Here is a 15196-nt window from a genome sequence, read left to right on the forward strand (position 1 = left end):
AATTCTCATCTCTAAAGCATCTCCATCACTTCCCAGCACTGGGCTTGCTGTGGGGATTATTTATATAGGATGTGGTACTCTGCATTGCTTTTTATCAGATTTCCAAAGCTCGGCCCTTTTGTATGAGGACTTACGTGGTTTTAGGTAGATTTGCTGCAATAATGGGAATTTCTTATTGAGCTGACACTTTATAAGATGTAACCAAGCCCTGGTTTCTAGCTCTGGGTTGTGTACAGCATTACTTGTTGTCACACACTGAGATATCAGTATAAAGTATTTCTATTGCAATAACGCTTAGAGGTTTCAAGCAGCCACATTTTCCCATGAAGTTCCTGACCTCAAATGTGCAATTTCTAGTGGCAAAGTCAAATGCATCTGCTGCAAAGGGGTTAACAGACCCACACAACACTTGGGTGATCCTGGGAAACTGAGGCCCCTTCCTGCAGGCACAGCTCCCATTGCTGGCCATTAGTGATGGTTTTAATCTTAGAATACTCCCAGAAATCGCTCCAAGGTTTGAATTTTAAAAGACTTGTAATAACTGTCTTCTTCTGCAGTCAAGTTTCTTGGTTAATCAGTACTCATTTCCTAGCAGGTTTTCACGGACCCCAGCAACCTCCAGAGGCACATTCGTTCCCAGCATGTGGGGGCTCGTGCTCACGCTTGTCCAGAGTGTGGCAAAACCTTTGCCACTTCTTCAGGCCTCAAACAGCATAAACACATCCACAGCAGTGTCAAACCTTTCATATGTAAGTCTTTAACTAAGTGTCTTTGATTAAGTGTTGTTTCTCTTGCTGTAAACAGCGCAGTCTGGAAGCAGGAGGTTGTGTTCTGCTCCCTTTGAATTTCCCACCCGTGTCTCAAGGGCTGCGAGTTCCTGCATGAGCTCTGGGTAACTCGTGGTCCACTGCAAGGAGTTATTTTCATGTGATTTTCCTTTTCAGACAGACACTGTGTGCTGTAGAAATGAGTACCTGTTGTCCTGGGGATGTTTTTCCGCGCACAGATGCACAGTGAGGAGTGGGATTTAGCCAGAAGGAGCCGTGCCAGGCTCGGTGGCTGCAGCCTCATTGCCCTGCACCATGCTGAGCTGGCTGCTCTCCTCCTGATTTAGGAGGACATTTTGGGCTGCAGAATCTCCACAGCAGATGCCATGATTTGCTGGAGTTGGAAAACAAATCCCAGAGGCAGTGAGACTCATCTTGCCACCTTCCTCAATGCTCCTTGGCATGCCCAAAGTTCAAGGACTGAGTTGATCTGTTAGATCTTCACTCACAGCTTCTCCAGCAATTAAACTTTCCTTGGATGTGAGCCTGGCTCTGTACTGGGCTTAAATGGGATCCTCAGCACTTCACAGGTGGCATTTGCTGCTGAGCCAGACCCTGCCTGGGAAGGGTTCCTTTCACCAGGGAAGCAGAGGCAGAAAATATGTTTGAATATTGTTCTTGGTAGTGCTGCTCTCCACCACAACCTTTTCAGGCACCTGCTGTGACTTGTACCTTGACCATCTCCTCTACTTGTCTGCTAAACCTCTCAATCTTTTGCTGCTCTCAACAATAATTTACTGAAATGTCTGCACCACACCTGTGAAAAGCATTGGCCACAAGCCAATATATTTCCTCAAGAGGAGGAGTATTGGCTTAAAGAAGTCATTAGTGCAAAATCTGTAACCTGCCATTGGATTAGGAATACTTTTGCTTCTGACTCCTTCAATGAGGAAATGTATAAATAGATGCAATATTAAATATCACTAATGATTTTTAAAGCTGATTGCAGATTAAATGATTACACTTAATTAGAAAACTAACTTTTAGTTAGGTAGGGACATCCCAGGTGGGTCTATAGCAACATCCTACGTAAAGTCTCTTAAGTGGAACCTCCCATGAACGAAATAATCTCTCAAATGCTTTTTTTGCTATTTTCCTGATAAACCAAAACAACAACTGGTGTTCTTCACATGTAGCATGAGGGGTGAAACCCCATGGAGCAGCCTAGGGATAACAGCCGTGTGATTGCAGAACAAAAAGCTTTGGAGACCACATGTTTGGTGGCTTTGCCGAGCTGTGAGAGGGAGGTAGGGTCACCTAGAGCAGATATCTGCTTTCCACCAGAAGGCCACACACCATGATTTACTCCTACCAGTCTGTTTATGGCAACTGTCTCTTATTACAGTGTGCTGCCCAAGCTTGAGTGAAAACTAACCAACACTAAGGTAATTACTGACTGCCTTCACAAAATCTCCAGCCTCCCCAAATAGAAACCACATGCCATAATAGACTGAACATATTCTAAATAGTACTTACAGTAATTTTTTTAATAAGCAGAAAATATGCAAACTTAACTGCTGGCTAATTTGGGGTCCAGAGACAATCACCATAGAGTGTGCGCAGGCACGAGATTAATTTTTTGCAATTTTTTGAGCCAGACTGGGGGTTTGTGTTAAACCTGAGGTCTGTAGAGCAATAAAAGCTGCAAGGAGGGAAGTTTCTCTCACAAGTCAGTTGCTTAAAAGTACAGCAGCGAGATTTAAAGGGTGTAATAAGGTGTAACAGCAGAAATCAAACCCAGCTTCTGTTGCTTTCATACATGGAAACAATTAAAGTTGATAACCAACCCCCCCCATCTACTAAAGTTTAAGTCATGTGATGAAAAGGAGGTAGATCTTACAACACAGATTTAATCCTGGCTCTTGGGAATATCCATGGAGGTGTCACAGTCAGTTTGGACACAGAGACTCCTCCAGAGTCCCCGTGGCTTTGGGTGTGCATGTCACTGATGCTGTGCTTCAGGTGACAGTCCCCAAGAGGAAGAGAACTCCAGGGAGCAAGAGCTTCCTTCCACCTGGGCACAGAATTTCTTGGCCAGCCCTTAGAGCCTGTGGATAAAATACAATGCCTGTTGAATGCAAGAGGCACCTTCAGCAAGGCTCATTACATAGTCTTACATAACTTCCATGCTCAAAAAGGTAAATTGTTGGTACAGCTGTTAATTGCTTGCTGAGATTGTAATAGTAAATATTTATGTATTTTAATGGTATTGCCATTATTGATTTGATTTAGTTTAAAAACTGAGATAAAATGCATTTAGTCAAATTAGTAATTTGCATGTCCCTTAATAGCCTGTAAGGATATTTTAAAATTTTAAGTGCATATTTTTTCTTTTCTCCAGAGTAGAATATTTCTTGATTCTGTTGAATTTGGAATATATTAACGGACAATAATAGTTTAATAATGTAGCAGTGTTCTTGAAGGGAGAACTTCCCAGATTTTAGGAAGATCTAATCTGTGCCAATACCCTTCTTTTCAGTCCTTTTCCAACCTCCAGCCAACCTGATCAAAGCTTTATCTCTAATAAAGCCATGTGAATAAGCAGGATCTCAACACAACCTGGTAGAAGGTCAAAAGTCCATAAAACATGATTTCTTTTTAATTTTACAATAGCCTATCCTTGGAAATGCATGCATTTGAGATATTTCTTTTTCTGGAAAAATACATATTACTGTATTTATATCCTGCTTTACACATGGGAGAGGAGTAGATTGATAATATCCAAGATGGAGCTTGTGTGAGCCCATGGGTGCAACACTGGAGTCACCATTTGGGTCAGTTTAATTTTGGTTGTTGTGATCAATGTGATGGGAGCTGGGGGAAATTACTGTGTAAAACTTCAGCAGTGAAGGTAAGGGGCTTGATTCTGTACCCTGGATTGGTGGAACAGAAATCTTATGCCTGCAATTAGGTTAAAACTAGGAGAAAATTGCAGAAAGATAAGGGCTTCATAACTGCAAAAATGAATGATAAATAATTCTATATTAAATTAAAAAAAATATGTTTAATAGGCAAATAAATTATTTTTAAAAAGGACAAAAACTACTTAACAAAAGAAAATCAGACATTTTCAAGAAACCAGAATAATCTCTTCTTATCCTTCTTGTCTCTCTCATTTCTTTCTCTTCTATATTTTTTCCCTCTCTATTTTTGCTTTATTTTTGATTTTCTCTCTCTAATTTCTTGCCTTTCTTTGTGAATGAAGGTTTCCAGCAGGAACAGTAACTGATCCACAGAGACAAACCTTCTTCCTGAATTACTGCACTGCAAATTTCCTGTGTTTGGGCCCGATCCTGCACCCTTTACCCCACGAATTGTCGCAGGGATGTCAGTGTGGGATGTGAGCAGGGGAAAAACGGGTGGATGGGGCAGGATCAGGCCCGGGAACAATAGGAGCATTGTTGGTGAGATATCAGCAGGCTGCTGAAGAGGTAAACAGTTAGGAGATGACAACAAGTGGTGGATTTTCTCAAGGGCAGGGATTTGGAGGAGCAGGAAGGTTAGCGTGGGCCCCGGTGCGAGTGGAAGTTAGAGGACGTGATTGCAGTTCATGGGAACCAAGAGTGCAGGATGGGATACATTCAATTCAGTTTCCTCTGCAGCCTTAAAATAGAGCCATTGTAAATTATGTCAGGCTGTCTCAAATCATGAAAATGATTGTTAAAAAGGCCTCAGAATACACAATGCGTATTGTTGTGCGGCTTTGATGTGTGAAAGATGAGAGTTTATGATATAACACAAATTAAATAAAAATAAAGTGGCCACATGCTTTTTCCTGACTGGGAAAAAAGGAAAAAAAATAAAGGATTTATTGCAGAGGGATAACAGTGCTTGCTGATAGTGGTGCTGCTTTGTTTTTAAACAAGTCTGGAACTGATACTGTTAGAAGCAAAGTAGTGCAGTGGTACAGACAAATTCTGGCATAAAGAAGAGCACAAGACACAGCACAGCCTTGGGACTTGCCAAATGCTCCAGCTCATCCAAAGGATGCTAAGAAGGGGCATAAAAAGGCACTGGGGAACTAAGTATTGCCCTCTTCCAAACCCCACTTGCAGACTCTGAACTTGGTTGCTGCCCCAATTTGCTCCCTAAGGTTTGTAGCAGCCAGAAGATCAGGAGCCTGCAAAATCCTGTTTGCCTCGGTGATGTAAGTGACTCTGTCGTGTCTCACTGCACTGCCAGGACCACTCCCAGCCTCCTGCCACTGTGCAAGGGTCCTGGAAGCTCCAGCCTGGCACAGGCTAGATCAGGCCCTGACCTCAAGGTAGATCTGCTCCCCTGGGTGTTCCCAGGCTTTCTCCCAAGTGCTGCATTTGTGAGACTGAAATCATTCTCATCCAGAAGTGTTTGAAAGGAAATTCATCAGGCTGTCACTGAGCATCAGAGGTGCAAATAAAGAGAAGCTTCATTCCTAAAGGAAATTGCTGTTGAAATATGGTCTATTGTGACATGTGCAACAGGCAAATTAGCAATATTAAGACTAGGAAAGTTAAGACGTGTAATTTAGAGTTACAGCAGGCACCTGTAAGCACTGTATGCATTGCATGAATAGAAATGCAGTTGGACATATGAGAGTACTAAGGTTTTTCAGGTTCTAGCCTGGACTTCCATGAGATAAAATTTTTCATTGTAAGTAGAAAAAAAATAATGTTTGTTACATTTATACTTGGAAATAGGAAATACCTGCTTGTCTCTTCCTTCACCTCTTCCCTATTCTTGCAGAGTGAAAGCTCTGTGAGACAGCTTCATCTCTGTCTGGTCCTGCAAATATTTATTTTAATGATTCATTTCCACATGGGAATAGTGACATAAATGGATGCTGTTTGGAGACACCTGTGCTCTCACACAGGAGCACCGTGGGTTCGTGCGGGGTCACAGCACGGGGTCGTGGCTCCTGGGGGGCTCTGGGGGCAACCTGGAATAATGGTACTGAATGTGCAATGCAAAGAGCAGACGAGGAGAGTGTGTCTTTTAGAGATTCCAGACCTTTTCTGCTTGGCTGGAGCGGGTTTTGGTGCTGTCTTCTGCCGTTTGTCTGCTCAGGGGCGTTGCTTTGGAGAGCGCACGTGCTTTTGTACATCTGTGTCCCCAGACCTCTCCCTACGGCTTCCTCATTGACATGTGGCGGGTAAAAAATGGTGTTATTTGCACAACTTTGAGGGTGGGGGCAATTACCACAAAGCCTGAGATGTGTTGTTGTTGTTGTTTACATACAGGTGAGGTCTGCCATAAATCCTATACTCAGTTTTCAAACCTTTGTCGTCATAAGCGCATGCATGCTGATTGCAGAACCCAAATCAAGTGCAAAGACTGTGGACAAATGTTCAGCACTACGTCTTCCTTAAATAAACACAGGAGATTTTGTGAGGGCAAGAACCATTTTGCAGCAGGAGGATTTTTTGGCCAAGGCATTTCTCTTCCTGGAACCCCAGCTATGGATAAAACGTCCATGGTTAATATGAATCATGCAAATCCGGGCCTTGCTGACTATTTTGGAGCCAATAGGCATCCTGCTGGTCTTACCTTTCCAACAGCTCCTGGATTTTCTTTTAGCTTCCCCGGTCTGTTTCCTTCAGGCTTGTACCACAGGCCACCTTTGCTACCTACTAGTTCTCCTGTTAAAGGACTTCCGAGCGCAGATCAGACAAACAAAAGCCAAAGTCCCCTCATGACAAATCCTCAGATACTGCCAGCCACCCAGGATATTTTGAAGGCACTAAATAAACAACCATCAGTAGGGGAGAATAAGCCAGTGGAGCTTCAACCAGAAGGGTCCTCTGAAGAGAGGCCGCATGAGAAACTCAGTGACCAGTCAGAGAGTAGTGACCTTGACCTTGACGATGTCAGTACCCCCAGTGGCAGTGACCTGGAAACCACCTCGGGCTCTGATCTGGAAAGTGACATTGAAAGTGAGAAAGAGAAATTTAAAGAAAATGGTAAAATGTTCAAAGACAAAGTAAGCTCTCTGCAGAGCCTGGCGTCAATAAATAATAAGAAAGACCACAGCAATCATTCCATTTTCTCACCATCCTTAGAGGAGCAGACTGCGGTGTCAGGAGCGGTGAATGATTCTATAAAGGCTATTGCTTCTATTGCTGAAAAGTACTTTGGTTCAACAGGACTTGTGGGGCTGCAAGACAAAAAAGTTGGAGCCTTACCTTACCCTTCCATGTTTCCCCTCCCGTTTTTTCCAGCATTCTCTCAATCAATGTATCCATTTCCTGATAGAGACTTGAGACCGTTACCCTTGAAAGTGGAGCCCCAATCACCCAGTGAAATTAAGAAGATCCCAAAGGGAAGCTCTGAGTCTCCCTTTGACCTCACCATAAAACGTAAGGAGGAGAAGCCACTTACTCCCATCCCCTCCAAGCCAGCAGCCCCCTCTGCATCCAGCCAGGACCAGCCTCTGGATCTCAGCATGGGCAGCCGAAGCCGAGCCAGCAGCACGAAACAAGCCGAGCCTCGGAAAAACCACGTCTTTGGAGAGAAGAAAGGAGGAGACCTCGAGCAAAGGAAAGCTTCAGAATCCTCTTTGCAGCACGCCAGGCCCACCCCGTTCTTTATGGATCCCATATACAGGTAAAGGACTCTCTGCTGCCTTTGGTGCAGGCAGCCAGGTCTGCCAAAGCTGCCACCCTGTCCCCTCCCCAGTGTCCCTGGAGGTGCCACTGCAGTGCCAGGGCATGGGCATACATGCTGCCCTGTACATCCTCTTCTCATCCCAGCTGCTCCAAGTGAGCCATGGGACTGGCAATGCTGCAATTAGCAAGCCCTCGTTGCTGGGAGTCATTAGTTTGACATGCAGAGGTTGAATATATTCTCTTACCCATAAATGAGTTGGCATTGGTATTGAATGTTTGTTTATTTGATGTCACTGGTTTGCCTGAAATCCATTTTCTTCCAAAACTCTGCCTGCTCTGGCTTCCCCTGGAGGTGACAGTGCCTCTCCCCAGGGCACCCCTTGTACTCCACTTTCCCAGCTCCTCTTGGATTCTAGAGTTTCTCACAAGTATGACAAAGAAACACATTGGCCCTAAAGGGTATTAAAAGTGTGTGAGAATGATTTCTGCCCTTTTTTACCATTATTTAACTACTGGGTGGATTTCTTCAGGCATTTCATTTATAGAATTGAAGGCACAGCATCCTTGTGTGTACGAAGCCTCACCAGTGGGCTCCTTAGTCATAGAATCATCACAGAAAGGCTTGGGTTGGAAGGGGCTTTAAAGCTCATCTGATTCCAACCCCCTTCCACTCCACCAGGCTGTGCAGCTCCCCATCCCTGGTCTACCTTGTGAAATCAATGGAAGCCTCACTGTTGGCTTTGAAAGGTGCACACTGTCAGTGAGATGAGATTTTAAAAACCAGTGGTAAAATCCAGACCTCCTGGTGTTTCCCAGCAGAGCTGAGATGGATCTCACTGGGATGTGAATTTCACCTGCATCCTGTGCGTGTCAGCCCCCCTTTGCCCTTTCTGCTCTTATATCTGTAACGAGTCAAAGTCATGCATCTAAATTAGTTTAGAGAAATATTAGCCATAAAAATTTGTGTCTGTAATATAAATGAATGATTTTACAGCCTCTTGTTAAAAAAAAAAAGGATACTGCCACGTAAATTATGTTAATTTATTACTTTGAAAAAGAAATGCTGTGGGCAAAGTTTTTGGGGAGTGCTGGTGCATAAGACAAGAAGTCTGCATTATGAAGAAACAGGATATGATGCTATTTACTGAGATGGTTTTATTCATGCCAGATTGGTATCTGTGTTAGACCATAAGTTCTCTTTGCGTCATATTCACTTTAAATGCCTGAAGCAGCGGAAATAATGATCTGTGTTTTATGGCCCTGCATTACCAACTAATTAAATTGCATTTCAGACTCCCCTGCCCAGGGCAGAGGGGTTGGAACTAGATGGTCAGGGTCCCTTCCCACCCAAACCGTTCTGTGAGCCTACATTTCTGTGATTTTAATGGAATCTGTACAAATTCTGGCAGCACAGCATGAGGCCAGTTGTTCCTGAGCCTTGGACAGCACTATTCGTCCATGAAACCATGCACACCAGTAACAGAAAAAACAAAATCCTCAAATTTCCACTCTATTTCTGAATTATCCATGCTGGGTTTTGCTGCCACGAGTGAATTGCAGGATCTGTTGCTGGCACCTCAGGGTCAGGGTGTTCCTACAAGCCCACCTTTCTTGGTGGGCTTTCTTTCCACCTTTCTCAGAGCCCTGCTTGACCTTGGCTGTGCACAGGGGAGGTTTCCAGGGTGGTGGCTGTGATGTTGTGTGTGGACAGATGCAAGGGACCCATTGCTCAAGGCTCTGTTGCCTTGAATTCCGCTCCTCTTAGTGCTGAGCCTTCTCAGTTGCCTTATTTTGTTATAAAAGTGCTTGGTAGTTAGTCATTGGTTCCTATTCTAATGGTTATCAATCTTTTGAAATGGGATTTTTCCCTGTATAAATGGTATAATCCACTTTAAAGGTGATTCCCAGCCCCACCCTGGCAGTAATGAGCTGTGTGTGGGAATCAAGACTTGAGTGTCCTCCCTTATCTTTTATTCTTATCTCCTTGAAACAAATTGTTTGACATGTAATTGCCTGTTTTAAACCTGAGTAGCTGTATGATTACTAATACCTGAGACTGATTCATCACAAATAAATCTAATTTTAACATTTACAGAGTAGAAAAAAGAAAGCTAACTGACCCACTGGAAGCTTTAAAAGAGAAATACTTGAGACCTTCCCCAGGATTCTTGTTCCATCCACAAGTAAGTATTTTGGGAATTTTGATGTTGTAAACAAGCTTGTTGATGCTTCAAAGCAGGTGCAGAGAAATGAATGCAGTCTTAGTCATTTTTGGATTTCCTAAACCACACAGTTTTTGCTGGACCATTGTGGTGGAAAAGCGTAAGCATTGTTCTGAGCTTCTTGATGTTTTGCAGATGAAACAACATGTTTTGATTATAGAGGAAGCCAGATTCAAACTGAATGTGTCTTTTAGAACCATTTTCCTCCAAAACCATAAGGTAGCTACCAGCATTTGCAGCCCCTCGTGTCTTCAGCACTCTGCTGTGCTCTGAGCAAGGAGAGTCAGTGCTGACTACAGGGAGTCAATGCAGATTCAGAGTAAGGCCAGCCAAGCTGAGCATCCCACTTCAAAAAGGGTTTCATTTTGTTTAAGGATTCTCATAAATGAGAGAAAATTTCCAGCTGACATTCCCAAGCCTCGCAGTGCAAATGCCCCACGGTTTCTTTGGGTTTCTGCAGTGTGTGCAGTGTGTGAGGGATCCCTGCTCCTCCATCCCTGAAGAGACACTTTGTGAGGGCTTCTCCCTTGCTCACAGAACACAGTCCTGGATGAAAAACATTTAGGAGGGTGTCCCAAAGCAGTCTAACAGCTGTGATGTGTATGTGGTACAGAAAGAGGTTCTGTGTGCAAACTGTACGTTGCTTTTCTTCACCAGCACCACACCCTCATTTTGTCTTTGTCCTCCTTGCTCAAGGAGATTTTGCTAAAAATCTTGGTTAAATCTTGCACCTGAGATAAGATGGTCTGTGGTATTTACAGATTTGAAACTCCTTGCTGTGGGCTGTTTCTTCTTAGTAATGACAGCCTCTACACATCCTGTGTTTTAGGCACAGGACCATGAGCTGCTGTCTCTGCTTCAGGTCCCTCTGAATTCCCAGGCCCAATTATCTGCTCCCACTTGCTTTTTTCTGTTCCCAATGAAGCCCTACGTTGTTGTGTCCTAACTTGCATGGAATATATTCTGAAATATGGCACTTCTGCAGAACTGGGAAGAGCAGCTGGTTGCATACATGGTTGCAGATGCACAAAAACACCCCTCTCCAATTTTGATATCTGAACAGTGTTGGATCTAAGTATTAAAGTATTTAATAGTAGTATTTACATGCCTTAAGTATTTATGGCATTATGTGAGTATTTATAAGCATTAAATAAGAATTTAAGATGTATTAAAATCACTGAGAATTTATATGCAAGGTTTAATAGCAGCTTAACACCTCCTGCTGAATTACCTTTAATAAGGTAGATCTGCCCAATTGGCAAAGCAAGTGAAAATTCCCCTTTAGTAGCAGCTAGTGCTGATGCACAAATATAGAAAATACCTTAATCTGCTTTTTGTCCCTGCTGTAAAACAGGCTGGTTCCTCCCCATCAAGTCAGTGATTCATTTAGAGCAGCTAAGGAGCTGTAAATTATGAGTAAATTACTTAAATGAGGGCATTTTAGATGGAAAAAACAGGATTATTTTGCTTGGTGTTCTCTAGCTGTTCAGAAGCTGTAACTCAGAGGGGTTCAGTGATGTTGGGTTTGGGGGTCCTGAAGGTGTTGCTGCAGGTTGGACTGATGCCAGTGGTAGGTGGGATGGTCAGAGGGTGGGGAAGGGGCTGCTGGGCTGAAATTCACTCTTTGGAGTTTGGCTGTGTTGGGAAGGAAATGAATTAATTGGATGTTCTTTTATGTAGCATTGTGTGACTGAATTACCTGGGGAGCTGGGAGCCAGGCGAGGGCGTGTGGGTGAAATGGAGACATTGGGCATTTCCTGTTGATGGGAATGATGTCAGGCTTCCACCCTTGGTGTTTTGTGCCAGGGAACTGGTTGAATCTCTTGTTGGTGCCTGAGGAAGGTCCCAGGGCTGTCACCAAGTCCATCACTGTGAGGAGGAGGAGGTGTCTGGTGCCACCAGCCCGCAGGGGCAGGAGGGAGAGAGGCTCTGCAGAACCCCCTTCTCCAAATTTCTCATTCACAGAATAAAAAGTCCATGGCAAAGCCTGGCTTTGGTTTCATCACTTACCTGGGTGAGAGGGATAACATCTTTAACTTGGTGTGAGCTGCATCCACACAGAGGTCAGGAGTGTAACAGGCACTGAGGAACGTTGTAAAAGAAAACCAAACCAGCAGCACATGTCCTGTCGAAAAAGTAAATGTCAAAATGCTTTCTTGCAAACTTTAATAGAGCAGAAAGGAGCCTCCTGTTTGCAAAGGCAGAATCTGGCTTGGTGTTTATAGAGGGCTGGGGAGCAGCTTCCAGAAAAGCTGTTTTTCCTTTATAGTCCTGTTCACCCCTGTAAAAGTACAGGTGGGGAGAGTTCCTCAAATTCTCATTTTCTGCTGGCAGGATTTAAAATATTTACAAACTTATTGTTCATGTCCTAAAAGCTTGTGGTTTGGTTGTTGAATTTATTCCTGAAAATTGCTATCTCAGGGACCATAAATTTATTATTTCATAACTGGTTAATATGACAGCAAACAGATGGATCTTTCAAATAGGTTTCTGAAACAGAACTTACAGACATGAGCCCTGAAGTCTGTATCCTATCCCTGGCTGGGCAAAATTCCTCCCTGTGCCCAAAAGCTATGAAAGTTAGATGATTTAATGGCATTTCACAATTATTTGCCATTACAAAGATTGTATTTTTTAGGAAGAGAACACCACTTTCCAACAAATTACTCAAAATTAGTATCTTTAAATAAACTCTTAATAAGTAGATTGATTGCAATAAGGATTCCAATGCAGGAATAATGTGTTGTTTTTGTTTCAATTTTGCTCCCAGTTCCAATTGCCTGATCAAAGAATTTGGGTAAGTTCATTGCTTATATTTTTGATTTAATCACTGTGAAATAAATTGCATAAGAAAAATATAATACGAAAGATAACTTACCTCTCAATTATGGAGCATGCCACTCTTTCCTACAGGGTCTTGCAGCTGAGCAGATAAATATGCTCTTATGTCAAATTGGCTTTATTTTTACCTACCTGGTCCTGCTGGTTTTGTTTGGTGAAGGCAATGGGAGCTTTACCTGAGTGAGGGTTGCAGAATGCAGTCTTTGTTTATATGTGACCAAAATTGTTCCAAGCTGTTTTCCTTCAGAGATTGCAGTGAAATTTTCAGGCTGAAATCTTGTTAGATAGCAGTAGTTAATAAATATTTAATCTGCATTAAAAAACAGTCTCAGAGGATTTAATGTTTCTCTCTCACTTGACTTTGGTGGGAGTTAGTCACTTTAATAGTAACTTTAATAGCTTTGAAATTTTGAGCCTAATTGCTCATTGCAGTGCTTAAAGTAGAAATAAAACACCCATTTATTTGCTGTGTTTAGGTAAAATCTGTCCTCTGTGTACTTAAATCATCCTCCTTACACGAACAGGAATTGTGCTTTTCGTGCACTATGGGATAAATTTGGGCTTTCTCTTCTATTTTCATAAAACCTTGTTTTTAATACATCTAAATTGCTCATGGGAAGAAAAAAAAATAAAAAAGAGCCACAGCAACTGCTTTTGCAGATGCAACTCCAAAAACTGCGTGTTCTGCTCCCGCACTGGCTCCTCAGCTGCAGCGCTGAACCCAGAAATACTTGTCCCAGATTTTCCCTCTTTGGGCTTTGGAGGGGAGAGCTGGAGCCAGGAGGCAGGGCTGGGGTCCTGACTCACTCCTGCTCATGGCTCTCCCTGCGACCTGGACTGATTTCACCAGGCCAGAATTGAGCAAAGCTGAGCGCTGAGATCTTCCCGAGCTCCTGTGCTCGTGTGTCCCTGCCCCGGGCTGCTGGCCCTGCAGATGGGCTCTGAGCCCTGCCCTCTGCTCCCTGCCCTCCTTGGCACACCCCTGGCACTGCTGCGCCTTTGATTTGTGTGCCCACATTGAGTTTAATCCCACTCCCTTCCTGGGAAGAGCTGTTTTGTGCAGCTGCAGAGATGCTCTGGGAGCTTGAGCTGGAAGGAGCTGAGCAGGCAGTGAAGGACTCCTGAGAGCAGCAGAGGTGCTGCAGGGGCTCAGCAAGCAGGAGGCAGGGTTAGATGCCAGACTTGGAGAGCACAGGAGGTGGTTCCCAAATATTTTCTTGGGGAAAATTCGTTGTAGAACATGAAGAAGTAGTATTTGTGATTCGGTCCAGGCACCCTTAATCCTCTGCTCTCAGAAAAGTGGCTCTGCTTCAGCAGGTTTGGGAAGTGGAAAAACACAGTGCAGTCTGTTCCTTCTGTCTGATTTCCTTGGCTTTGGCTTGGTCCTCAAATTTCCATCATCCTGCTCCTTTTGTGAGTGTATGTCTCCTGGCTGTGCTCACGCTTTGAGCAGCTCCAGCAGAAATAGGTGTTTAAAAGATGAAGTGACTGAGCAGGATGCTGATTCATGGATGAATCTCCATCTTGAGAGACATGGTTATGTCACACAAGCCTTTCCATCTCAATTCCTAGTTGCATGTGCCACATATTTCAAGATTATTTGAGATTTTTTTCTTCATTGTTTGGCAGGAGCCCTATGGTGTAAGTCAATAGACAACACCATCTTTTGAATGGATCAGGATTAATTTGATCTATTTATGCCATTTTGGTCCCATCAGGAGAAGGTTGCTCTAAAGAGGTTTTGTAATTTTAGGCAGAAAATACGAAGAACCATGGCAAATAATTAAAACAATTTTACAAATAAATAGAAAGGAATTTGGTGAGTGCCTTGACAAAGCTTTTGTTTTACTGGGCTTATTTTTAAGACATGATCTATTCTGTTAACTGAGCTTAATCCCCACCATTTTGTATGCATTCATACAAATCCAGTTATTCTGGAGCTGTACTGCACATCAGCAGGAGTTTCTCGCTACTGCTTCATAAAGTTCAGCCACAAGTGATGGGTCTCTTGAACGTGAATAGAACTCAGCCAAGTTCCAGGGCTGGCTGTCCAAATACACACAGTTTCAAGATGACATGATTCACAAATTGCAGATTTTAGAGGCAGCATTGTAACTTCTGCTAGGGGAGGGAGAAATCCTGAGCTTTAGCTGTAGGGTTTTGAAGAGTTCCCCAAATAACAGTAGTAAAAATAGAAAGCAAACACTTGAACATTTTTTTTTCCCATGAGGTCTGGTCATAAAGTCAGTTGTTTTTGTGATAGTAGCAATGAAGGAGTGGCATTTGTCAAACATGAGGTCATGTAATTCATGACATTGTCTGCGAGATTATTTCATATCATCAGGTTATTCTTAAAAAGCAGCAACAGCAAACCTTCGCTTTATTTATGCCACTTTTTCTTGGGTTGGTTAATAAATTTTAAGACAAATGTTCAAGGGCCCTGCTGATGGTATCTTGCCCGCTGAAATGTTTATAAATACTTGTTTTAGCCGATTATGGTAATGTCTGCATTTCTGAGTCGGAGCTGGGGAATTGTGACTGCACATTAGTTTGCGTCAGTCGGAGGTTAATAGCCTCTCAGGGAGGTGGGGGAAAGCTGCTTCCTTTTCCAGACATCTGGACACAGATAGAATCAACAACTCTTATATATGTAAATCAAAAGTTACTGTTCTATATAAAACGCTGTCATTCACTGATGGCAGATTAGGAGCGCGTGTGACTCGTC

At 43.2% G+C, this 15196-nt stretch overlaps 1 protein-coding gene across 4 annotated transcripts in view; it reads left to right on the forward strand.

Moving 5' to 3' along the window:
* The window catches only part of MECOM (MDS1 and EVI1 complex locus), a 329008-nt gene that overhangs the window by 297522 nt on the left and 16290 nt on the right, over nucleotides 1–15196 (forward strand). The window contains exons 7-10 of one of the 4 annotated variants that reach the window (XM_015637442.1): nucleotides 593–749; nucleotides 6044–7406; nucleotides 9504–9591; nucleotides 12401–12427. In XM_015637442.1, the coding sequence (XP_015492928.1) occupies nucleotides 593–749; nucleotides 6044–7406; nucleotides 9504–9591; nucleotides 12401–12427 (1635 nt within the window). The remainder of the gene's footprint in view (nucleotides 1–592; nucleotides 750–6043; nucleotides 7407–9503; nucleotides 9592–12400; nucleotides 12428–15196) is intronic. The other 3 variants (XM_015637443.1, XM_015637444.1, XM_015637445.1) reach the window with 3 other exon arrangements.

This window comes from Parus major, chromosome 9, assembly GCF_001522545.3.
Source record: "Parus major isolate Abel chromosome 9, Parus_major1.1, whole genome shotgun sequence".
NCBI classification, from domain to species: domain Eukaryota; kingdom Metazoa; phylum Chordata; class Aves; order Passeriformes; family Paridae; genus Parus; species Parus major.